The 24,489-nt window shown below is 39.2% G+C and overlaps 2 protein-coding genes and 1 pseudogene across 2 annotated transcripts; all 3 read left to right on the top strand.

The window, feature by feature from the left end:
- Positions 1 to 16,097: 16,097 nt before the first annotated feature.
- LOC122069731 (agamous-like MADS-box protein AGL82) lies at positions 16,098 to 17,750 on the top strand (the record flags this gene model as incomplete). The annotated part of the gene is made up of 2 exons (XM_042633796.1): positions 16,098 to 16,273; positions 17,306 to 17,750. A coding segment is annotated over exon 2 (438 nt), but the record flags the coding sequence as incomplete, so codon positions are not given.
- Positions 17,751 to 17,754: 4 nt separating this feature from the next.
- Positions 17,755 to 18,597, top strand: LOC122069730. The gene is made up of 2 exons (XM_042633794.1): positions 17,755 to 17,812; positions 17,902 to 18,597. The coding sequence occupies exons 1-2, from the start codon at positions 17,762 to 17,764 to the stop codon at positions 18,310 to 18,312; spliced, it is 462 nt and encodes a 153-aa protein (XP_042489728.1). The 5' UTR covers positions 17,755 to 17,761; the 3' UTR covers positions 18,313 to 18,597.
- A 65-nt stretch (positions 18,598 to 18,662) lies between these two features.
- Positions 18,663 to 24,116, top strand: LOC122069732 (annotated as a pseudogene).
- Positions 24,117 to 24,489: the final 373 nt, after the last annotated feature.

Consider the following 24,489-nt stretch of genomic DNA (forward strand, 5'->3'; position numbering starts at 1 on the left):
TCAGATATTTGCTAACATCATACATATCCCACCAATAGAGTTGCATTCACTCAGTTCACCTTGGCCATTCTCCACTTGGGGCATTGATATCATTGGAAAGGTTAACCCTAAAGCATCCAATTGCCATGAGTTCATCTTGGTAGCCATTGATTATTTCACCAAGTGGATAAAAGCTTAGTCTTATGCAGTCCTCACATCGGCTAAGGTGGCCAAGTTCATCCAGGAAAACATCATTTCCCGATATGAAGTACCTCAAGAATTGATATCAAATCAGGGATCCCACTTCTGGGGCAAGACTGATAAAATCAGCACAAAATTTGGTATCAGAAGGCATCACTCTACCACTTACAGGCCGCAAACCAATAGGGTAGTAGAAGTAGCTAACAAGAATATCAAATTCATTCTACAGAAAATGGCAGAAACACACAAGGATTGGGCTGATAAGTTACCCCTTGCCTTATGGGCATATCAGACTTCTGTACGATCCTCGATAGGGACAATCCCTTTCTCTTTGGTATATGGGGTTGAGGAGGTTCTACCTGTGGAAATCCTAGTACCATCCTTAAGGGTGCTTCTTGATAATCAGCTACCTGAAGGAGAGTGGGTGAAGGCCAGACCTGACATCAGTTTATCAACCCTTTTCTTGATGAAAAACTCAATAAGGCCATGGATAATCTGAAGAAGTATCAACTTGGAATGGCCAGGGCCTTTAACAAAAATGTGAAGCCTCGCCACTTAGAGGTGGGCGAACTTGTTCTTCAAGAACAAAGAGCCCCAATTTATGACCAAAGAGAAAAATTCAGGCCCAACTGGAGTGGCCTATTCACTGTCAAAGAAATTCTACCAGGCAAAGCTGTGAAACTCATAGACGACAACGGCGAAGAAATACCCAGACTGGTTAACATGGATCAACTCAAGAAATATTATGTCTGAAAGGGTGAATAGCCTGAACTACGTCAGACTTGATTCCTTTCGAGGGATACGTAGGCAACTTGATATGTGCAAGTGTTGTCTCAACCATCTAAGGCAATAAATTGGTTCCTTGATTAATAATCAAAGTACCTTAAAAGATCATTATAGTTTGTGTCCCCCAAAAATCACCATTTGGCATGAAAGGCCATTAGGTAACTATAATCCACCCATTGGTCCATCACTTCTTACCTAGGATTCTATCCTCCAAGAATTGTCATTTGGCATGCAAGGCCATTAGGCATCTATCATTCACCTATGGTCCATCCATTCTTATCCAAGATTCTATCCCCTGAAAAGAAAGTCACCACCCGGCATCAGTTTATCAAGGCTAGTTTGTTCTCCACTTTTGGTCAGTCAGAAAAAAAAAAAAGCAGCTTGATGCAACAGTGGTAAAGGCCTGTTTGAATCATTAGCTAATGAGTAATGCTTTGATAAATCATCATATCTTGTTGTTTATATTGGTTTCAAGAAAATTCATGGGCTCGTTGGATGAGACGTTGAGAAAATGGACCTTAAACATAAATATATGGGCACCAGGATTGTTGGAATCCATGAATGTGTCATTTCTGGGTCGGATTGGATGTCTGAAGCTATATCACAAATTGCTCCGGCAGGTGCCTCAACACTAGGATGCCAACCTGCATGTATTTCGATTTGGATTAGCAGAGATTTTCCCAACTCTTGAAGAATTTATTTTAGGTTTTTATGCTATCTCCACCCAAAGGTAGTTTGTTCCAACCCTCTCTGAAGGAAGATTGCTTAGAGGAAATTCATAATTTCTTCAGATGGAAAGAAGAAAAGGTAAAAAAAGTTTGTCAGGTATGGGAAGATTGACATTCTAAAGGTGGCTCAGATCTTTATCCAATATCCACTAATAGGAGGAGTCCATCAACAGAGATCCCTAGATGCTTATTTACTTTGCATGATAGCTCGTTATGTTCTCCGCAATCCCGGGCATGGTGCACCATCTGTTATTATTGAGGTAGTAAAACATTTGAAAAAGGAGGTGACATCGTCCCTACGGTTATTGCAGAAACATTCAAGGGATTTGATGACATGAGCTATGGACATAGATTTGGACTAGACCATTATCAGGGGAGTCCTGCTAGTTTTCAAATTTGGCTCCTCGAGAAACTGAAGCTCACCATACCATTAAGGGGAAGCCCACTCGGAGTTTTTTGTTACCGGGATAAGAGAGAAGTTTTAAAATTTGACCTTATCACCAATTGGAAGAAGTACTTGCAGGAAAGGACTGTGTAGGATATCGCATAGAGCTGCCCAAGGAAGCCAGAAGAAGATTTTCTAATGAAGACCTCTGGCCACAACTATATCAGACTGATGGGATTGACACACACGTCCTTTTATTTGCCTATGTACATCAGCCGACAATACGGGCTCGAGGAGACAGACCCAGAAGAATTAGTGAACTTTCACCCACCTCAAGAATTGTCTCCCCACCTTGTTATTCACCAATCCCATCTAAGGTAGGAAAATTATCCCTTTTTTCATGTAATTCACTTGGTAATGGAATGAGGAAGTATTTGGATTTTTGTGTTATCCCGATTATTCTAATTATGACTTGAGTTATGGAATTGATTGTGCCAAAGCATTGCAAACAAACAAAAAAAAAAAGATTTTCTTTGTGCCAAAAGTAAGTTTTCATAAGATGCTGAAATAAATGATGAACAAACAAGGGGAGGGAAAAAGAAAAAAGAAAGAAAATATCCATGTGTTTGTGTTTTCAATGAATGCAGGAACAAATCCTTATAGGTCAAAATCCATCATCTGAATCATACTCTGAACCATCCTCATGAAGCACCGGAGAATCCACAGATGCAAGTCCAACCTGCTCCAGCCTCTGGATCATGTCTTGAATCAATCTTCCTGTCGTACGATTTCCCACTCATTGGAACTAACTTGGTTCTCCAAGGCCCTAAGGATTATAAAAAAGGATCAAGAAGAAGAATAATGAAAGGAGAAGGGCAAAAAGAAAAAGGGAAGGTATGAAAAACCTTGGCAACTATCACCTCACACAAGCCATAGTGCATCTTCCTAATCTCAGCATAGACCTTCGAGGACACCGGAGAAAGAGCATATCAGCCAAAGGAAGTCAAGAGTTAATTAGAAAATGATCAGATACTCACATAATCATAAGGAATAAGCAGCCCAATGGAAGCATTTACATCTGTGTTCGGCTCCAGAAGATGAGGGAGACTGGGGTTGGCTGCGTTGGGATAAGTCCAGGCTGGGAAGCCATGAAAAGGGACGTTAGTTACTCTGAGAGACCCGCTAGCACTGGTAGAGGGCCCCGTTAGTGAAGGATTGGTAGCACTAGCATGCGATCGAAAAGCAAAAGGATCTACATGTCTCATTCTTCCCTGAAAAAATATCAATCAAGACTAGAACAGGGAAGAATCAATGGGAAATACTCAAGAAAGGGTAACATACCACTGGACCAGCAGGACCGAGAGGGGTGCACACTATCTTCTCCTCCAAGAAGGCTCCATAGTCCCTATCCAGATCAAGAAAGAAGGCCTCCCATACTCCGTTAGCCAAGTGTCTCATCCTGTTCGTTGGGATGATCTCTAGACTATGCATCATCGATGGAGGAAGACCGGGAGAAGGATGTGGATTTATGTCTGACTACTAGGGTACTACTCTCTCTCCTAAGTACAAGGTAAGGCCCCATAGGCCCTAAAAAAGGACTCGATTCTCAGACAACTGATGAACCCAGATGACCCTCTCAGAATCCAAAAACACAAGGTCATGGAATGGTCTCCAAGCAACCTGCAAAACCAAGGAAGGTTAAGTACAGCATTAGGCGAATAGAATTTCAATGTCAAACATGGTACACCTCAATGAGATCGTTCAAAAGCGAACCAGTTGTGGTCCACGGAGGATGGCGTCGAGCCTGGACCACCTGGTTATCTCCCCATTTTGTGGCCAGGGGGAAGAAGAATGTCTCAGGATCCCTCAGTTTAGGGGCTATAGTTCCCAGATGCTCAAAACACTAAAGCTGTTTCAAGAAATCAAAGTAAGAAAGTGCAGACCAAATTACTGAAAGAAAATAGATATATGAAGGAAAGTTACCTGGATGATGTAGCCTACCCCCTTGAGGCCCCTATACCCATAGAACAGCAAGTCCAGGGACCGCAGGAGATATGCATAGGCGGCCCCACCCCAGTCCCAGGTATTTACTGTGCAAAGATCTTTGAGGAAGAACACCAGGCTGATATCTACTCCTCCTCAGATGTCACTGAAGAGGCACTGACCCAGGAAAACAGCAGAAAGGAACGTGCTATCTGAGACATATTGCCTGGATTCTCCCTCATGCCAACTTTCCACCATCAAGCACTAATCTCCCCTTGGCGAATGCATGTCTGGCCAGCTTTAATGGTGATACTGGTCAAATCTGCGAACTCCTGATAGTCGGGAATCCTACAGATAGGGTCATGGTTCTACCCCCAAATGGAATGTCTGTCAAGGTACAAAAGCACATAGGCATAATGGTAACCTCGCCAACAGGAAGTTGGAAAGTGTGAGTACTCGGCCACCATTGCTCCATCAGGGCCCCCACCAATGTCGAATTAAACTTTCGGGTCTCTACAAGGGCCAACCGGCACAAATAGGTATAATCAACTATCTCCTTCACCCTGTGAGGGAGCATCTTATATCAGGGCTGAACCATGTTCGGATGGCCATAGGAGGCCAAGGTAGGTGGTTCCTTCCCCTCATGATAATGGAAATAATAAATAAATAATAAAAGAAAAGAAGCTGCAAAAAGATGATCAAAATAATGAATGAAATGTAAAGACTTACCCAGGAACCCTATATAGAGTTGTAAATGTGATTCCGACTGTTGTGAAGGGTTTTCCTAGAATACCAATCGGCCCGACCCTCATCCCTGTGGGAAAGACTGCTGCAATTCTCGAGCTGAAACTCTCCCAGAGCCTTCCTCTTCCTCCTTTCAGCCATATTTTTAGAAATTGCAAAAAGCCTCAAAAACTTTCACAAATTGTAAGAAGCCCCAGAAAGTTTCCCAAATTGCTCAAAATCTCTCAAGAATATCAAATTCTCCAAATAGCTCCTCCCTCAAGAACAAGATGAATATCTTTAAGAACTCCAAGAGCAAAATGAAGAATCCTAAGAACAAAAGGAGAAAATTCAAGAAAAACCAGAGGGTTCCAGGAACTCACTTCACTCAGAAAAGTTAGAACGAAGAATGAACAGGGGAGGGGACCCATTTTATTTAAAATAAAATAAAAAAATCAATAAAAAACTTTAAGATTCTGAATCAAGCATCAAGAATCAAAAGATTCCAAATCAACATTAAGAACCAAATTCTAAATCAACATCAAAAATCAAATTCTAAACCAAAAATCAAGAATCAAGGAAAAAATCAAGAGGAGACATAATTTACTCGGCCCCAGGCAGCCCAATCTCATTTACCTGGCCCCAAGTGGCTCAATTGCATTTACTCGGCCCCAGGTGGCCCAATCACATTTATTTGGCCCTAAGTGGCCCAATGTTGTTAATCGGACCCCAGGAGGCCCTTCTTCTTTGAGTCGGATCCGAGTGGCCCAATCTCATAGATCAAATCCCTGAACTAGCACATGTGAAGCCCAGCTAAGGAAAATCAAAGCATCAAACATTTTTTTTACTTGTTGAAAGATTGGAAGAGCAGTGAATTCCTCTCTTGTAACCATCAGTCCCAGATAGTCCAGATCGGCTCGAAAGACCCAGCCCACGCAAAGCCCACCGAAGGAAGAATCAGGAACAAAGTACTAACTTTTTTTTATAGGATTGGAAGAGCAGCGAATTCCTTTCCCCCAATTGGCAACCCAGGTAATCCTAAAAATTTAGAGATATTATCTGTTGCATTTTTTCAACTCTATCATAACTGAGCAAGATGACAGCAGTATATGTTCCGGGTGACAAAATGTGATCATTCTTTTCTTTGCCCTTCGGCCTTTGGCACAGGCCTCGGCCAAAGAGGGACATTCTGTAGACACCCAATTTTTTCACCCTCCTCTGGCTATGATGAAATTTAGATCTTAGATGTGACTTTCAACTTCCGACCGACAGAGGTGTTGATGAAAACATTCCCCTACCCAAAACCCTGAAAATCCCCGCGCCGGAGAGAAAGGGTCCAATTTTAGATTTTCATATATGAATGAATCTGATCAAGATGACGGTATAGATGAATAGTGCTCTGAAATATGATTTTGACGATATATAATAAGCCAAATCAGACCAACGGATCTCCCATAATCATCACTAAAAAAACCCATATTCGCATGCGCGATGCGTGCTCTGGCCAATAGGGCCAGCGCATGCTCTTGCTCGGTGCCCACGGGCTGCATAACATGCACACAACCATGCCATACACACAGCTATACACACAGCCCCATAACCATGCACATAGCCATGCACACAGACCCACAGCGATGCACACAGCCATACACATAGCCATGCACACACCCCTGCACATCCCCTACTGCATGCCGTGCACACCTTGCCTGCATGGCCATGCACACTGTGTCTGCACCATTCACAGGTGGCCCGCACACTGTGCACAGTGCCCACACACCGGCGCACGCATGCACCCCCCATGCATATTGCCTGCACACCAATGCATTCACTCACCTGTGACATCCCCGCACTACCTGCCAAACCTTCTCTCTCCTCTTGCTTTTTTGAAAACTGTCTTTTTCTGGCTAAACCTTCTCTCTCCTCTCTCGCTTTTTTGAAAACTGTCTTTTTCTGGCTAAACCTTCTCTCTCCTCCCGCTTTTTTGAAAATCACCTTTTTCCATCTAAAGTTTCTCTCTCCTCTCATTTTTTTTAAAAATCACCTTTTTCTAGCTAAACCTTCTCTCTCCTCATCACATTTTTTCGGCTAAAGTTTCTCTCCCCTTCTGTTTTTCCAAAAATCACCTTTTTCTAGCTAAAATTTCTCCTTCTCTCTCCCGCTTTTCTGAAAATCACATTTTTTCGGCTAAAGTTTCTCTCCCCTTCTGTTTTTCCAAAAATCACCTTTTTCTAGCTAAAATTTCTCTCTCCTCCCATTTTTTTGAAAACCCCCTTTTACCCATTGGACAAAAGCTCTCCCCACCCATTTTTGCCTTAACCCTCCCTTTACCCATTGGACAAAAATCCTATCTCTTCACTTTAGGCAAGAGCCCCCCTTTTCGTCCACTCGATAAAAGGATTCCTCCTCTCCTATTTGGTTGGAATGAACTATGAATACCCCCCCTTCCTTAGAAAAAAACACACCAGAATCCCCTTTCCGAGTGAAATTTTCCTCCCCTCCCCCTCTTGATTTTCTTCTGATCTTCGAAGCGATCTTCGTCAAGATCTGAAAACTCATTCGGATCTTCGAAGTGTTCTTCGGGATCTTAAAGATCTTCAATCCAAATTCTTAGTTAGATCCAGTTTTTAGCCAAAAACAGTTTGTTCCTCCCTTAAGTGTTCTTGAGTGCTCTTGAGCACTCTTAAGCGTTCTTGAGATAGAAACCCTCCTTTCGAGGTTCTTCGGGTCTACGAAGAGATCTTTGTTAAGATCTGAAACTCTGTTCAGATCTTCAAAGTGTTCTTCTGGACTTTAGAGTTCTTTAATCTATTTTTAGGTCGGCCTGTTTCTTTTCAAAATAGCATTTCCTAGCCAAACCCCAGTCCGAGTGTCCATGGAATATTTTCAGAAATAGCCATTCCCAGCAGAAGTTTTGTCGAAGTGCCACCTCATACTAGCCCTCCCTTAGCCTCTCCCTAGTGGAAGCTCTGCTGGAGTGCCACCTCATCCCAAGCCCAAAAATAGCCTTCCCTAGCCAAAGCTTTGTCTGAATCCAAAGCCAGAAATAGCCTTCCCTAGTCGAAGCTCTATCCGAATCCAAATCCGAAAGTGACCATTCTTAGCCAAAACTCTGTCCGGATACCATCACAATCAACATCTCTTAAGAAAGGAAGTTGGAGGTCAAGACCATCTTCCCTAAGCCGAGAGAACATGAAAGACAGTCCGAGCCAGTACCAATCAAGAGTCCACCCCTCTTGACCTAAAACAGGGGTCAAATTCAGGTATAATCTCTCTCCTCATTTAAGCATAATGTAGATATCTAATAAGCCTTATTTTAGTGTATATAATAGTTAAAATTCAATTAATGTACATATGTGTGATAACTTAGCCATGCATGTAGAATAGTAATAATTGTGAAAAATGTTCGTTCTCAAACATCTAAGAAGAAGACCGGTTGAACCGAGCAGATTGGGTGCTTAACACCTTCCCAATTCTGTAACCTAACACTTACCCTAAATCTCTGGACCAGACCAAATTTCGAGTCCACCCCGGGTCCTAGGCCCATAACCCTAGGTGGCCACTCCAAACCCCATTTGCATGATCCCTATCTCCGAATTGGACCATCATCAAAACCCCCGTCTCAAATGATGAATTTTACACTCTTGCAAAAGAGGCCTCCGCGTATCTCCTAGCTGCGATATGGCGGTGCGGGGCCTTCAAGCGTAGCACACACGACTCGAACCCCTCCCCCTCACATGAAGGTGAAGAGAGAGAGAGGAGAGAGGATGGGGATGCATAGTCCATTTCTCCGGCCACTACCCTGACAAGAGACACATATTATATCGAGATATTACATCACATAAAATAAAAGTAAAGTTATTCTAAATGATGTACAAAGGAAAAGACAAAAATACCCCTAGTGTATATGTGATAACATAAAAGCATAGAAAATATGCAAAATGTGTGGATTAGGGTCATGAGATAATGGAAGATCGATTGAACATGATATAAAATTGTATTACATCAAGAAATATGAAAATTAAAATGTTCAAGACTCATATAAAATGGAAATGATGAAAATACCCCTATGCCTTAACAAGATTTAGAAAAAGGAAAGTATCAAAACGAAAAGTGGAAAACCCTGCGAAGCTTAAACCATGAAAAGAGATGCAAATATGATTAAAATGGTTGAAACAAATTTGAAGAAAAATATGTTAAACTTGTGTACAAAACAAAATACCAAGATGCCCTTATGCCTATTCATACATTAAAAAGAAGGAAATATTGAAAACGGGGACAAGGATGATCTTATACCTAAAGACAAATGTTAAGAACATGTAAAATAATTTAAAAAGTTATAAGTCATCTTAGAAATCAAAGAAAAGTAACATGAAAATAACATTGTAGAGATTAGAAATATCTATTCAAAATGGGTAAGCAATCTGCCAAAATCTTAACCAAAGACGGTGGAAAATCTGGTAAAAATAATAAACAAGTCTTGAAAAATCTAATAAAAATCATGTTAAAAAAGAATATATCTAAATATAAATTTCTCAAGAGAAATCTTTGCGAAAATCTCGATTAATACAAGTGAAAGAGGCAATTTAAAACGGAATAGACTTGGAAAAGATCATGACACACTACAGACCTAACTGCGATATTAAATCTGAATAAAATAGTAAAAAAATATATGAAATTTATTTAGTAAAATAAGGAAGCAGAAAGATACAATTTTTAAGTATAAACCTATCTGAAAGCATCGTTTAAAACCCTAGAACATAACCTACAATTGAAATAACGATGAACAATTGTATAAAAACAGATCGACAAATAAAGAAAGTAAAAGGAAAAATAGAAATAATTCATAAAAAAATTCTAGAAAATCAAGTCTGAAGCTCAGGCTTAGGGGTACACTCTGAAGTGAAGGGTTTAAAAGAAAACTATCTCGTATTGCATATAACTGTCTCCAACACCGTTGTCCTACTGACGGTAGCAATGACCTGTACTCAATATAACGAGTGTATCTCACTCCAAAAAACTTAGACTTGAATGAAACCAAAACAAAATGAAAATACTCTCAATTATGCATAATCTTTGTGAGTGAGGCATATGGGTTAGAATAGCTTAAGCTCAGATTTCAGAGGGCTCAAGTTAGAACTGATGCGCAGAATAGCAAGAGGCTCCCCAAAGTTGTTTTGCAGTATGTATTGTTTCTTCTCAATATAGTGTGGAATTGTGTGGGTTCCTTTGAAAATGTGATGGTATCTTGTATTTATAGCCTTAGGTTCCTTAATTTTTTCCAAAGAAACGTCCATAGCTTTTCATTTGAGTGGGATCTCCTTCCTTAATGAAAGAGTTCAATATGGCTATGTATAGGAAGAAAATATTCTCCCATAGTCATGAAAAATCTTTGCTTTGTCTCCAAGGTTTCTAGATTCTTTTAGGGTGCACTAGGACCTTAGATTGTGTCTAGGTACGTGTCTTGGTGTTAAGAAAGTGATATGGCTGAGATCTCTCGCAAAGATTCAAAAATCTCAATCTTATCACAAAACCAGCACAAAATGGAAATTTTCTGGCACAAAGTTGACTTTAGCCATTGTCGGGCATAGGCCAAATGAGGCTCAGCTGATGGCCAAATTGCAAATGGTGTCTGCCCATGTTAATATAAAAACTGGCCTAGGTTGGCTTCTTAGGTCGGATCCGGTTGAGTTCTTTGCTTGAACCGGGATCGGTTCATAGTATTTGGGTTGTAAGTATGTCAAATCTGTTAACCATATTTTGAAAAAATATTTTTTCAAATTATTACCTCCTAAAGTAGCATGGGCACTCAAGACATTATTTAGGTAAGGGGAGGGACTCCTAGCTATAGTTAAAGGATCCCGTCACGTTTTCAAGGGAATTCTACTTCATCATTATCTGGCCACTTCGGGGTGAGAAAATATGCTGTCTGCACAAGAAAAGAAGCACAGTTGTGCTACCAACACAATACATTTAATGAAATGTGAAAGTCTCACAACCCATCTCTTCTTCTACTTGTTGTCATGGCATTACTTGAGGAATAATAAATTGCATGAATGAAGAAAATGACTAAATGAAGATGGAGAAGAGAGGGGGGCATCAGCTATGATCGATACAATCACCACCTTCCATGAAGAGAAAATGAGTGTAGCACTCATCTTCGAGGTGGCTACGGCATTGACAACACACTTAAAATGTGGTGTACAAAATCTGCTCCTTTTATCTATAAATAAGGGGAGGGAGTTGAGTTTAGCATTGCGACTGATAGAGAACCAAGTACAACACAAGAGAAGTTCTCAAGTGTTATTTGTATATATGGTTTTCTTGAGTTGGATTTGGGATTTACTTGTAGTAGGAAATATTTAGGTGTATTACTCATTGTGTTTGATCTCTTTGGGGATTTGTGAGAGATGTACTATGGGAGAGTTCCCTTCTTGGTTGGGTCCCATATATAATGTTGTGAGTGCAGGGGTGTGCATTGTAATTTTTCCTGTATTAGTGAAGTGAGCTCTATGATATTTTTTCGTGGACGTAGGCAATCGTGTCAAACTACGTAAATTCTATGTCTATGCATCTTTTACATTTTCATATTTGTCTTAATTACACACTTCAATTTCATATGTGTTGATTAGTGCAGGACATATTTCCACAATAACTCTTTGCCACATAGAGAGCAAAGAGAAATGAAGGGGATTTGATAGGTAGTAGAGAGGATAAACTGCCAGTGCAGTGATTTTGCTTTATGCAAGAATTGAGCTTATTACATCACCATAGCTAACACGACTTGCTAGACTACTGGAGATTCCACTGGCGATGAGCTCCAATTATAGCATTGAACTTACTAATGAAAGCGGAAGAGAAAGAAAGAGACACCGAGGAAGGAGAGGGGAAGAGAAAGAGTAGAAAGAGAGTTGAGGTGTGGGTAAAGAAGAGGAGAAGTATCGTGGGCGTAGAGAAGTTTCGTGAGTTAGTGGCTAGCGGGAAGAAAATCAAATTAAAAAATAAAATAAAATAAAAATAAACTTGAAAAGAAGAAGTTAACGGTACTTATCTGCTCCATTTAACTATGTTTTCCCTTGGACAGGTGTCATGGAAATAGGTATAAGGGGTGAAAATTTTCTCCCAAGGTCTGCATAGGAAAATGCTTGATCTCTATCTAGGTGTAATCCATCAACTGACCAATGTACCAGGAGAGAGATTAAGCACTAGTTTAGGATCTCCTCCATTTAACTATGTTTGCCTTGGATAAGTGTCATGTAAAGGGGTATGAAGTGAAAAATGTAGAAATGCAATCTTAAAACGATGCAGAAGATAGTGGAAAAATAAGAATAAATAATGCACACAGATTTACAAAGTTCGACAAGATTGCCTACGTCTCCGGTGAGATTAAATCATGTTTCACTATCAATGGAGAATAGGGTTATAGCATTCATCCCTCACACCTCTGAGTATTGCTTGCATTACAGAAAAAGAAACCCTCGTTACAACTAGGACCGCTGTCTTGCCTATCGAGGTGCTGCACTAGTACTCCCTTGATTAAACTGTGACAGAATACAAAACATCGTACACCAACAAAAAATTCTCTCCCCAATTCCGCATAGGAGAATGTCTAATCTCCAAGTGTAATCCATTAGGTGACCTATGCATCAGGGGAGAGATTAACACTAGTTGAGGAGATTGTTCGATGACTCTTCAACACTCACTCTCACTCTCTCTCTCTCTCTCTCTCTCTCTCTCTCTCTAAAAATCAAGCTGAAGAGAAAAAATGGGGTTTGTGTTAGTAGTGCAACTACGGCTGCAACCAGTGCAACTAGTATAAGTTTGGGAGGTCGTGCGATCTCATAATTCACCATCCTTGTTCCCACTCTTGCCTCCTTGGGTGAGGCCAATCCCCTTCTAAGACACCATAGTAATGGGCCCACTTTGTATACAAAAGAAAAAAAGATGTTTACAGAAAAAGAACACTACCCAATAGTATTATGTACACCCAGACACATAGCGATATGGAGCTTGAGCATGAGAATCTTTTCATCGCTTGGTTCCACTTTCTCATGTGTTTAATTGTACACAATGTTATCGGGTAGCTATCCTTTTTCCAAAGTTAAATAGAGAAGTTAATGAAAAACAAGAAGTCTCGCACACCCTCATGAGTCCATAATTGGTGGTGTCAGTTTTCGTTTTGTTTCTTTCAATCCTACATATTATCCTTATAAGGACTTGGTAATTACATCGTACAAGCGTGCTATAACTAAAACACATATTTGGTTGTCATTCACATTTCACGTCTCATGAGGGATATCCAACAAGTCTCCCCCTTTCGACTCAGTTACCACACCATCAGCAACACGTGTTAACTTTTGACATCATAAAAGCTTTGTTGGGAACGGGGATCATCCCACTAGTGAGGAAGGCATTCAATATACGATTATAGTTTCCTTTAGTCTTATTTGCATAAGAGCTCTACGTAATCTTAGCTTTTTCGTAATAGATCCTTCCCACCTCTGTAGCGAGCAATTCTCATCGATTATGACCACCACTAAAAATACCACACTCTTATGATTTTCATAAAATCTTAAACCTTTTTTTTTTTTTTTTTGCAATGTTATTTGTGATCTTACTCCATAGAAAAAGTGGAATAGGGAGAAAGTAAGATTTTTATCAAATAAAATTCCAACAAACCTTAACAATAATTTTCAATAAACCTTAACCAAAATTCACATGCTTAGTAAAATTTTCTCCTTCTCATCATGTTCCACTGAATTAAAAGTTCTTCAGAATTACAAATGATTAGACAATCACCTTATAAGTTCAAAACTTTAGATCTGGCCATTCTATGTGTTAAACCTTTGTTTAAATGTACAAGGGGCACCAACACTAGCCATGGTGGCACTCAACACTTACAGCATTTTGATTCACAATCAAAGACATAGATATCAAACCCCGGGACAGAAGGAGAGAGAAGAGTGAAAGAGAGATTGACTGATTGAAACATAGAAATGTAATCACTAAAGATTTGACTGTTAATTTAAAGGTCCTTCAAGGATGCTAACTTAAGAACATGACTTAAAATAATACTAATTTATGAGAGATGTGATAGAATATATAAGGCAAAAGATAACATTGAAGATTTGAGGAAAAGAAAATAAGTTGCATATCTCATATGATTAAAATATCTTAATAAATTTATCAAAAATAAAATCTTAATATAATAGCGTCAGAATTTGAGGAATCGGATTGGATTTGTATCTGCTTGAATGATCCCAATTGTTTGTTAATACCGTATTGGTGGATTGGTATAGAGTAGGGGTGAAAGTTTAGCCCTGACAACCTGAATTCACCTAACCCGCCCTGAGCCCGAACAGGGCTTGGGCCAAGTTTTTTGACCCTGAGGGCAAGTTAGGGTTGAAAAACCCCAACCCTGGGTCAGGGTGTAGTTGGGTAGGGCCTGGGTTGAGTTCTAGGCCCAGCCCAATCCGATCCTGACTTTTAACCCTGATGCCCTGATTATATAATATATATATATATACTCCTTTTACATTGTTAATTGTACATATTATTATAATATATATATACATTGTAACATAGGTTATAATATAATATATTATAATATTCCATGCACACACACCCACTTTTGATTTTAAAAAATCCGTTGGAATCATGTCTTGGTATTAGATGTCTAGTAAAAAAAAAGAAAAAGGGATAGATGTAAGATCCCGGCCCCTGAGTGCGGGTTGGGGTTGATTTTCTAGGTGCTGACAGAGTTGGGCTGGACTTGGGCCCAATCAAAGGGATGCAAGGTTGGGCTTGGGTTTTAAGAAACCCGGCCCAACCTGACCTGTTTCACCCTTAGTATAGAAGAAAAAATAAAAAAAATCTTTTAATTGAACCCAATAGTATTCTGTGTAATCTTGATTGGGATCAATTCGGGTAAATAACAGTCTTTATCCCCACCATGACACTAATTTTATTGGGGGGGTTAAAAAAGGCTACTCGTACATAGATAGGATCCATTGCTCGCACGATCACCTAGTCTGCTCACCTATCCCACCTCCTGTCATTACAAAGATAAAGAGTAACATATTTGAGAAGAAAAAATGACAGGTGTTGGACGCTGACTCATACGATCACCTAGTTGTATGAGTAACAGATCTATTTTCACCCCTTAGTATTCCTTAAACCCACACACATTGGGAAGTAAAACCAGGGCATAAGTGTCTTTTCACATCCTGGTTCTACTTCCATATCAGGTAGCGTTCTTTTATTTATTTATTTTTCCAGAAGCTTAACATCTGGGTTCGACTATAAGAAAATTTAGGGTGTTTAATCTCCACTGTTCAATGACCAGATAATTAGTATATTTAGTCGCCTTTTTCGTATGGGTGATTTAAAATAGGGAGAATTACATGATTACCCACTTTTGGGTTTCCCTTTACAAAATTACCCACAAAAAGTTTTGGTCAACAAAAATACCCAAAATTAGGTTTGGGTTTACAAAACTACCCAAAACAGTGATTCTCCTTCGTCTGCCTATTTGTTTTGTCATTTTTACCCCTGGCCAAGGTTGTAGCACGGCCTGATGAAAGGCCGAGGTGGCAGTCCGGCCTGATGGAAGCCGAGGTGATAACGCGGCCTAACGGAGGAAGGGGTTGAGCACGGCTTGATGGTGGCCTAGGTTGATCACGGCATTACGAAGGCAGAGGTGGAGCGCGGCCTGATGGAGGCCGAGGTGGCAGCACGGCCTAATGGAGGCATATGTTCAGCACGGCTTTACGGAGGCAGAGGTGGAGCGTGGGCTACCACCTCAGTCTCCATCAGGCGGTGCTATCACCTCGGCTTCCATCAGGCTGGGCTGCCACCTCGGCCTCCATTAAGCCGTGCTACAACCTTGGAGGGGTAAAAATGACAAAACAAATAGGGAGAGGAATGAGAATCACTGTTTTGGGTAGTTCTGTAAACCCAAACCTAATTTTGGATATTTTTGTTGACCAAAACTTTTTGTGTGTAATTTTGTAAAGGGAAACCCAAAAGTGGGTAATCATGTAATTTTCCCTTTAAAATATATCTGATGTTTTTTGTTTACTTTCGGTTTAGGGAGGAAAAGGCGGCGACAAATCAACCCAAACTTATGCGGTCGAACGACAAAGCAATTTACAAGGGAAGGGGTAATTAAGGAAATTCAAAGCCCTTAATGTTACCGTTGCATTTTATTTCCTTTTGGCGAAATATTTCAAAATCTAAAAGGAATATTTGACTTGATTTTATTATAAACGTTCCGAGAAAAATACCTTTTTTGAGTTTTGAGGTTGTTTGTTGCAACGTTCGATTTTAATTAGAAGGTTGGAAAATTAGAAGGTTGGAGAAAACGATCTCTACTCTTTATATATAGCAGATTAATCCTTCTGTACTTGTTTACTTACCTCTTGCGATTTCTGAAAGACCGACAAGAACTTTCTCCAGCCCGCAACCAGAGCTTTCTCCAGCCCACGAACTGGTGAGTCATTCCTCTCTCTCTCTCTCTCTCTCTCTCTCTCATTAGAGGAGAAAGGTTACGAACAGCCACTATTGATAGAACTTAAAAAGAAGTTTTATGTTCTTTTTTTGGAATTAGTGAATGGGTTATGGTTTTTATGAAACCCTTCGATCACCTCTCTTAAAATTGGGTATCAACCTGTGTGTTGTGTTTTGTTCTAACCTAGGTAGAGAAAAAGGGAAATTATGGGGATTTATCAATTTTGATTCAAGAAGGGTTATGGTTTTTATCAATCTGTGTTTTTGTGCTGAGTTGTTTCCAATGCCAGATCCAAAGATCAATTGATTTGGTTTAGCCGGCAGTGAGGCTGTTGTTCGGTTTCATTGACTACTTGTTTGTTGGGGTTTACTTTGCTGTTGCTATTTATAGTTGTTCAAGTTTGGAACTTTCTGATTGTTGTTAGGCAATTGATCGTGTTTCAGGCTCTTTTGTGGAATGTAATTTTCTTCTTGGGCTGTACTAGATTTGTCAGTATAGAATGGATCCAATGAGCTTCTGTAATTTTCAGCCGATCATTATTTATTGCTTCTGTGTTTATTTATTTATTGTTAGTGTTTCATCACTTTTCCGACACTGTACATTAACCTTATGTTTTTAATTCAAGAAGGTGATAGTTATCAGGAAGCTGATTTACACCCACAAACTTGTTCCGCTGTTTTATTCTTTCTGAAACCATTCAATTTTCAATATTTAGTTCAGTAATTGATTTAGAAATTTATGTTTCCATTTAAGAAAGTGATACTGTAATGGATTTCGTTTGGATTTTCTTTAGCATATAACATGCTATCAGCCTATCAGGTTATCGAATTGGTTTATGTGAATTCAGGGTGGGGAGATTAAGGGGATTTATCCACTTTAATTTAAGAAGGGGTTATACTCTCTCTCTCTCTCTCTCTCTCTCTCTCTCTCTCTCAATTGAGTATCAATCTCTGTTTGTTATGTTTTATTTTTTCTTATATTTTTTTCTAATCTTTTCTTTATACATTACTACAGAAACACAATGGGAAGATCAAAACAAAAGATGGAACTCATAAGAAATGAAAAGCTTAGAACCATGACTTTCCAGAAGAGAATGAAGGGTTTCAAGAAGAAGATGCATGAGTTCTCCACACTATGTGATGTGAAAGCTTACTCAGTTATCTTCGGACCAAAACAAGGAAAAGATCCAAACGGTTTGGTTGAACCAGAGACTTGGCCGGAGAACAAGAACGATGTCTATGATTTCTTCCAACAGTTTCAGAACTATGAACAAGGAAAACAAGAAGTGGGTATTGCTGAGTTTTTCATGAACCAAAAAAAGAAGGTTAGAGCCGAACTGAATCAATTACGTGAACAGAATGACAAAGCTAATAATTACCCTACTTGGAATGAGCGGTTGGATCAGTGTTCCTTAGACCAACTCAAGACTCTCTCAACTGAACTAGATTTGAAGCTAGAGTGGAGAAAACAATGAGTTACTTTTCTTCTCCAGTACCAGATGATGTGAAGCAGAAACTTGACCAGACACAAGAGGAACTGGACTTAGTGGAGAAAGCAATAAGAGTTACTTTTCTTCTCCAGTACCAGATGATGTGAAGCAGAAACTTGACCAGACACAAGAGGAACTGGACTTAGTGGAGAAAGCAATAAGTTACTTCTCTTCTCCAGTACCAGATGATGTATATGTACAGGTGCAGCAGCAGCAGCAGCAGCCTCTCTCTTATGTGCCAATCAATTTCAGATATGGTGTTGATTGTGGCGATAACTTCTGCCCTGGGTCAACTAGTACTCTCCATTATACATATACTCCTCCAGTGATACCAGTGGCTCATTTTCATCATAACTCCTCTTTTCTACCCGCATTGGATGATTATGAGATTATGTTCGACAATTCAAGCCAGGCTGTAGGTGGCTACTATATTGCTGCAGATCCTAAATCCTCTGTCATGGGTCCGTCGCAGCTGTATTATCAGTATCATCAGCAGCCGCAGCAGCAACAGCAGCAGCTCAATGAATTCTAAAATTAAAGGCAGATATAACAGGAGTGTATCATATATATATGTGATGGATGTTCTCACTGGAACAGTGTAATAGAAGTTTTAGTTTTTAGCGGCTAACTTTTCAAGTACATATGCTTCACCTGACAATTAAAACTAGGTTGTTTATAAGACAACTCCTTAGTTTCATATTTTTATTATTTGTCCAATTTTGACATTTTGAATGTAACTGATTTGAAGCATGAATAATAGATGATTGAGTTGTCCCACATTGTCAAATAATCGAACGAGCTATAAAGCTTTCTTGAATCTTGAGAAGTTATTATCCCAATCTTTGATACATGTTTCTCTGTAACAAGGTTTAATAACTCAGAATGATATGTGATACTGCTGATTGTGGTGAACTGGTGATTGGGGTTGCTAGGTGCTAAGAAGTATTAGCCTCCAACCCCTGTAGCTGAACATTGTGAAACAAAAAACTTAAGCTGTAATGTTAATTGGAAAAGGGGAAAAGAAGATTAAAATTTATAAGAAATCCGACTTGACATCCTTCTTTGTGTAGATGGATCATAATCAAGTTGCTTTAACTGTCAAAATTTTGATTATAGTCTAAAAATTTTACACCCTCTAGCACCCTATAGATTCAAACCCAGACTCGATTACAGTACTATCTAAATCATCCTTGAGTATCTAAAGTTTTTTCTTAATAGCCTCACCCTCTAAAACCTTGACTCACAGCCAGATCCATCTTAAGACCAAGAAAGCTGATAATGGCTAAGTTTCAATGATTTTAACCCCCACTGAAGTGTGAGCATTTCTACAAAAGAAACTTGTTAACTGCACTATAATGCAATGACTAAATGTTTAGCAGGGCTAGTCCTTGATCAGATCAATGTAGTAAAGCAAACGCAAGCATTCCATAAGATGATGCAAGGACTAAGATGACTTGAATTAAGTAAAAGGCATCAATGATTCTAGTCATTTCTCTACTGATTCTACTCCCTAACAAAAGAGAGTTGCAACACGGTCAATAAAAAGAGTGATTCCAATGATGACTCAAACTTGAACAACCTCCATCTCCATATAAAAATATTGAAGAAACAAAATATTCACTAACATTACACAGCAATGAGGAAATTGCTGGAGGAACTGCAGTGGCAATTGATTTTGAATCTGACAAAGATGGAGAGCTTACAGTCAACGGGAATGGAGCATCCAAGAAGTTTTTCAAGTTTGACTCTGTCTTTACACCACAAGCAAACCAGGGTAATAAATTAATCAAAAGAAATTTCTTGTCATAGAGGGTATATATGATGTATCATCACTAGGTCAATGGATTGTTTGAACTCTTGACAAATTTGAAGAAATGTACGAACCAATTACATGTGCACTACATGCTACTATGTTATTACCTCACTTAACAATTACCTCAGATGTTTTAACTTATTTTATTTGCTTATTTATTTTTCTCTGATTGCCCTAAACTAGCTTTTGTTTGTGATGTTGAATGGATGACGTGTTTGAGGACACAGCCCCCTTGGCAACATCGGTTTTAGATGGATACAATGTCTGTATATTTGCATATGGACAGACAGGAATTGGCAAGACATTTACAATGGAGGGGACAGAGGCAGCACGGGAAGTCAATTACAGGACCCTTGAGGAGCTATTTCGCATTATCAAGGATCAAAGGGGAATTTTCCATTATGCAATTTCTGTAAGTGTCTTAGAAGTCTATAATGAGCAGATAAGAGATATATTCTTGAGATGTATGAAAACAAAAGTAGAATATGGGTTTTTGTGGACTGATAACAGCTTGTTTTTTGGCTTGTGTACTATTGTTGTAGGCTTGAAATAAGGCAAGTTGCAGAAGGAATCCATCATGTTCCAGGGCTTGTTGAAGCCCACGTAAACAACATGAATGAGGTCTGGGAAGTTCTACAGATGGGCAGCAGTGCTAGGGCTGTTGGCTCGACCAATGCAAATGAACACAGTAGCTGATCACACTGGTTCGTTCTCTTTTTTCCTGTTCTCATGACAATATTGTTGAACTCATTCCATACAACTAAGGCACTCGAAACTGTTTTGTTGCCAAACTTAGATATGAGATGGTGAATGAAGTGAAAAAAAAAAAAAAAAGGATAAATAAATAAATAATAATCTGGTCTAAACAATGTAGTATTGATTAACAGGCATAACAAGGCCACTTTCTGATGCAGCCAGCCAATCCTAATCCTAAAGTAGGGATCACCAATTCAATCTGAAGAGATTTATTGTTGAATCAAGGGGGATAAGCTTGCTACTTGTTATATTCCGGCAGCCTGCAATAGGGAAAGAAAGAATAAAGAAGATAAGAAAGAGAAGTGATAGGAAGGCTGTTTGGGACTGTGAACAATACCCATGAGCAGAACTGTACATAGTCACTTAGAAGAGAGAAAGAGTGGGTACGGGAGAAGATTTCACACCTCACACATTTTCATAACTGTCTAATCTGATGGGTTATTACATCCTTATATATAAAACTCAAAAGTTGTTTTCGAGTAAGCTTCAGATTAATTCTGTTAAATTAAATAACCATTAAGCAATCTAATGGACTTAAACACTAACACTGACCAGTCTAACATTAATTAGACTCAAAATATCACTCCACCTGGCTAACAAGTATCATAATGTAATTCAAACACTTAAGACACTCATCTCATGTACCCCCAATTGACTTAACATTTTGGCCTTATAATTGGTCCATTACAATAAAAGCATCTAAAACAGAAGCACATAACTAAGTATTTGCAAAATAGACCAATTTTTGGAGTGGACCTGCATTACTCATGAAGCCAACCATCCCTCTCCCATTCCCACCATCCTTCGCCCAAATTAAAGAAATTATCTTATGTTCCTTCACCCACAAATTCTTTGTTCTCCTCTCCGCCTTCAATGGTTTAGTTGTGCAACTGTTACTCACTAGGGTATTTCAATAAGTAAGAGAAGAAGAAATAGAAATAGGGGATGGAAGAAAAATATATCTATCTCTTTGAACCTGGTTAGACTAATATATATCTGCGGGTTTGAAATAGAAACATGTAATGCTCTTGTTATTTATTATTTTTTGTACTGACTGTGATGGAACGATTTAATGCAAGTGCGGTGATCACCTTACAGCATTCATTGTGTGATGGTAAAGGGAGAAAACCTGATAAATGGGGAATGCACAAGAAGCAAACAATGGTTTGTTGACCTAGCCGGAAGTGAGAGAATAGCCAAGACAGATGTTCAAGGAGAGCGCTTAAAGGAAACACTAAACATTAATAGATCACTTTCTGCACTTGGTGATGTTATATTTGCTCTTGCAACCAGAAGCTCTCATATTCCATTCAGGTTCTGAAAATACCTTTTGGGTCATATGGGAATTCCTAGTGTTGGAATTGCTTTATTGATCACTCAATGTTGACATTTTGAATTGTCCTTCAAAACTTTGTGTAGGTATTCCAAGCTCACTCACTTGCTTCAAGATTCTCTAGGTACTTTCTGTATTATATCTTGCAAGGCTCTGAGAAGAGGGTGGAAAACTGGGAAGAAATGCTTTTACATCCTTAGTTGCTTGTACACAAATATACGTTAGAGAAAGCCCACGGTTTGGATGGTTATGTTCATTTGGTCAGGCTGATTTTACCAAGTGCATATTTACAAACTGGAAACCATCCCCCCCCCCCCACCAAAAAAAAAAAAAAAAATTGCCATTACTTGGTTATTTCCTTTTTATTCTTTCCATTCTTCCTAGGTAGAAGAAAACCATAATAGAACCATCTCGAAAACATCTAATTCTTAAGATTATATCGACAGGTGGAGATTGAAAGGTATTGATGTTTGTACAGATCAATCCAAATGAGAATGATCTGAAAGACTTTATGCTCACTGAACTTTGCAAGCAGAGTAAGAGGAATAGAGCTTGGTCCAGCCAAGAAGCAATTAGACAGCATTGAGCTTGTGAAATACAAACAGATGGTATAAATGGCTGGTTGAAGTACGATACTCTTTTAGTATAAAGATTCACTGTAGGTTGACCAAAACTTTTTGATTCATTTGTTCCTGTTCTCAACAAGTCCTTTTCCATTTTCTAGGTTGAGAAGACCAAGCATGATATGAAGAGCAAAGAGGTGTCAATAAGGAAACTGGACGAGACAATTCACAGTCTAGATTTGAAGGTGAAGACTAGAGATCTCAATAATAAAAACCTACAAGACAAGGTATGACCAGAGCACTACTTACAAGCTGTCTAATTGGAGAAAAAAAGTGAAAGTCCCAATATTAAGTGTGATTCTAATTACAACTGTCAATTGCTAAGCGGTTTGAATGTTGTTCTACATTTTGATAACTAGAAAATTTGTCATATCTTCACTTGTCTACTGTAAGAGCTTCTGCTTCCTTCACTTCAAATCTATTGAAGTATTAACATTAAATAAAGTAAGGTGAAAATTTTCATACACGATCATGTATGAAACACGTTCAACACTTCTTCTGTTGGATAGGAATGTTTAATTCTCATGTGCATAATCTGATGGCTGAAGTGTGACCGTGTTTCATACATGATCATGTATGTAAACCAGTCCCTTAAAATGTAATTTTTCAGACTGCTAAATTACAATAGATACCTTTCATTCCACCACCAAAACTGGACTGCAGTTCTCTCTTACCTTTCACACATGGTTTATTAAAACACTTCGATGATGCTAATTTACCCTTGTGAGCAACCATGATTCTGAAAGTTTGGCACTTGATTATTCATTACACCTGTTCTCTTAGTACTTTATTTCCTATTCTATTTTCTTCCCTTTTTTTTTTTGGTTGGTGGGGTGGGTGTGGGGTTCTATTGCCAACTTAAGAATTATCAACGTAGACAAAAACCTATTAGTCAGCTAGAGAGATTTTTAGTCTAGAGTCTAGACCAGTGATTCATTGAAGCTCACACATCGTTCTATTTTTTTCTACAGGTGAAAGAGTTGGAATCACAACTTCTTGTAGAAAGAAAACTAGCAAGACAGCAAGTGGACACAATAATAGCAGAGCAGCAGCAGGAGCAGTTGCAACAACTAGAAGAGCAAAAAACTGCATTTATGAAGCCTCCACTGGCAACACCATTGTTTGGAAACCAGAAGATTACCAAGGCACCAGCTAGTTCATTGAGTAAAGATGTCATGAATCTCCTCAGACCACTCTTAGATAACAATATCTCCAAATTTGCAACTGCTCCTCCAACTGAGACCATTCTCAAGAAAAGCAATCCCAGCAATCCAGCCGAGAAAGAGAACAGACCCAAGATGTCTGAAAAACCACTACCACCACCACCCAAAAGGACTGGAAGAGCTTCCATCTGTAGTATTACACGCCGGATTCCAACAGTACCGACTTCTAGACGTAATTCAGTAATCCCATTACCATCACCAAGCATGGCCACATTTCCATCACCATTTTTAACTTTGCCACCAGCCCAAACTGACCCCATCAAAGAAGATTCAGAAGAAAGTGAAGAAGGTAGCTTGCCAGACCAAACACTACACACTCTCAAGGGACAGAAAAGTGGGGGTACTAAGAAGGTGAGCAGCATATTGAGAAGAAGCATTCAAAAGAAGATTTACATTAAATCACCATTGCAGCAGCGAAGGGTGGGAGTAAATGGAGGGCTAGAGAAAGTGCATGTATCGATTCGGGGTAGTAGGAGGTTAACACAGAGAATACTGGTCAGCAATGCCCCCATTGCAGGTAAAATACAGCAAAAACAGAGCCAACAGGAAAAGGAGAGAGGTTGGGTTGGTGGCAGTGGAGTGAGGTGAGGGGTGGGCAGGGGCCATGTTCCCTCTACTTGGTTTTCTACACTCCCGGATTGTTTGATGTAAATTCTTATTGTTGTAACTAGTTCTTTTCATCCTCCCCCCCCCTCCCTATACAAAGGGTGAAATTGTGAATTCCTCCTCGATTTCATAGGGTGATCCATCTTTTGCTTTCCAATTTTATCTAAACTTCTTGACACTTCCAAGAGAACAGTTATGAGCGGATTTGTCAAGAACAAAAAAATCGTGGGACAAACTTGCAATGTTATGGAAGAAGAGAATATTATGTGATTGGTTGTAGTACATGGGAGTTTTCTGATGGAAAGTCAGGTCCTAGGACAAAAAAGGGGAGTTTGGTTATGTTGGTATGGATTTT

The sequence above is a fragment of the Macadamia integrifolia genome, unplaced genomic scaffold, assembly GCF_013358625.1.
Source record: "Macadamia integrifolia cultivar HAES 741 unplaced genomic scaffold, SCU_Mint_v3 scaffold692, whole genome shotgun sequence".
Taxonomy (NCBI): Eukaryota; Viridiplantae; Streptophyta; class Magnoliopsida; order Proteales; family Proteaceae; genus Macadamia; species Macadamia integrifolia.

Coding starts and splice junctions, on each gene's coding strand:
- LOC122069730 (XM_042633794.1), top strand. CDS start 17,762: ATGAGTTACTTTTCTTCTCCAGTACCAGATGATGTGAAGCAGAAACTT. Junction 17,813..17,901: donor ATGTGAAGCAGAAACTTGAC/CAGACACAAGAG, acceptor CAGAAACTTGAC/CAGACACAAGAGGAACTGGA.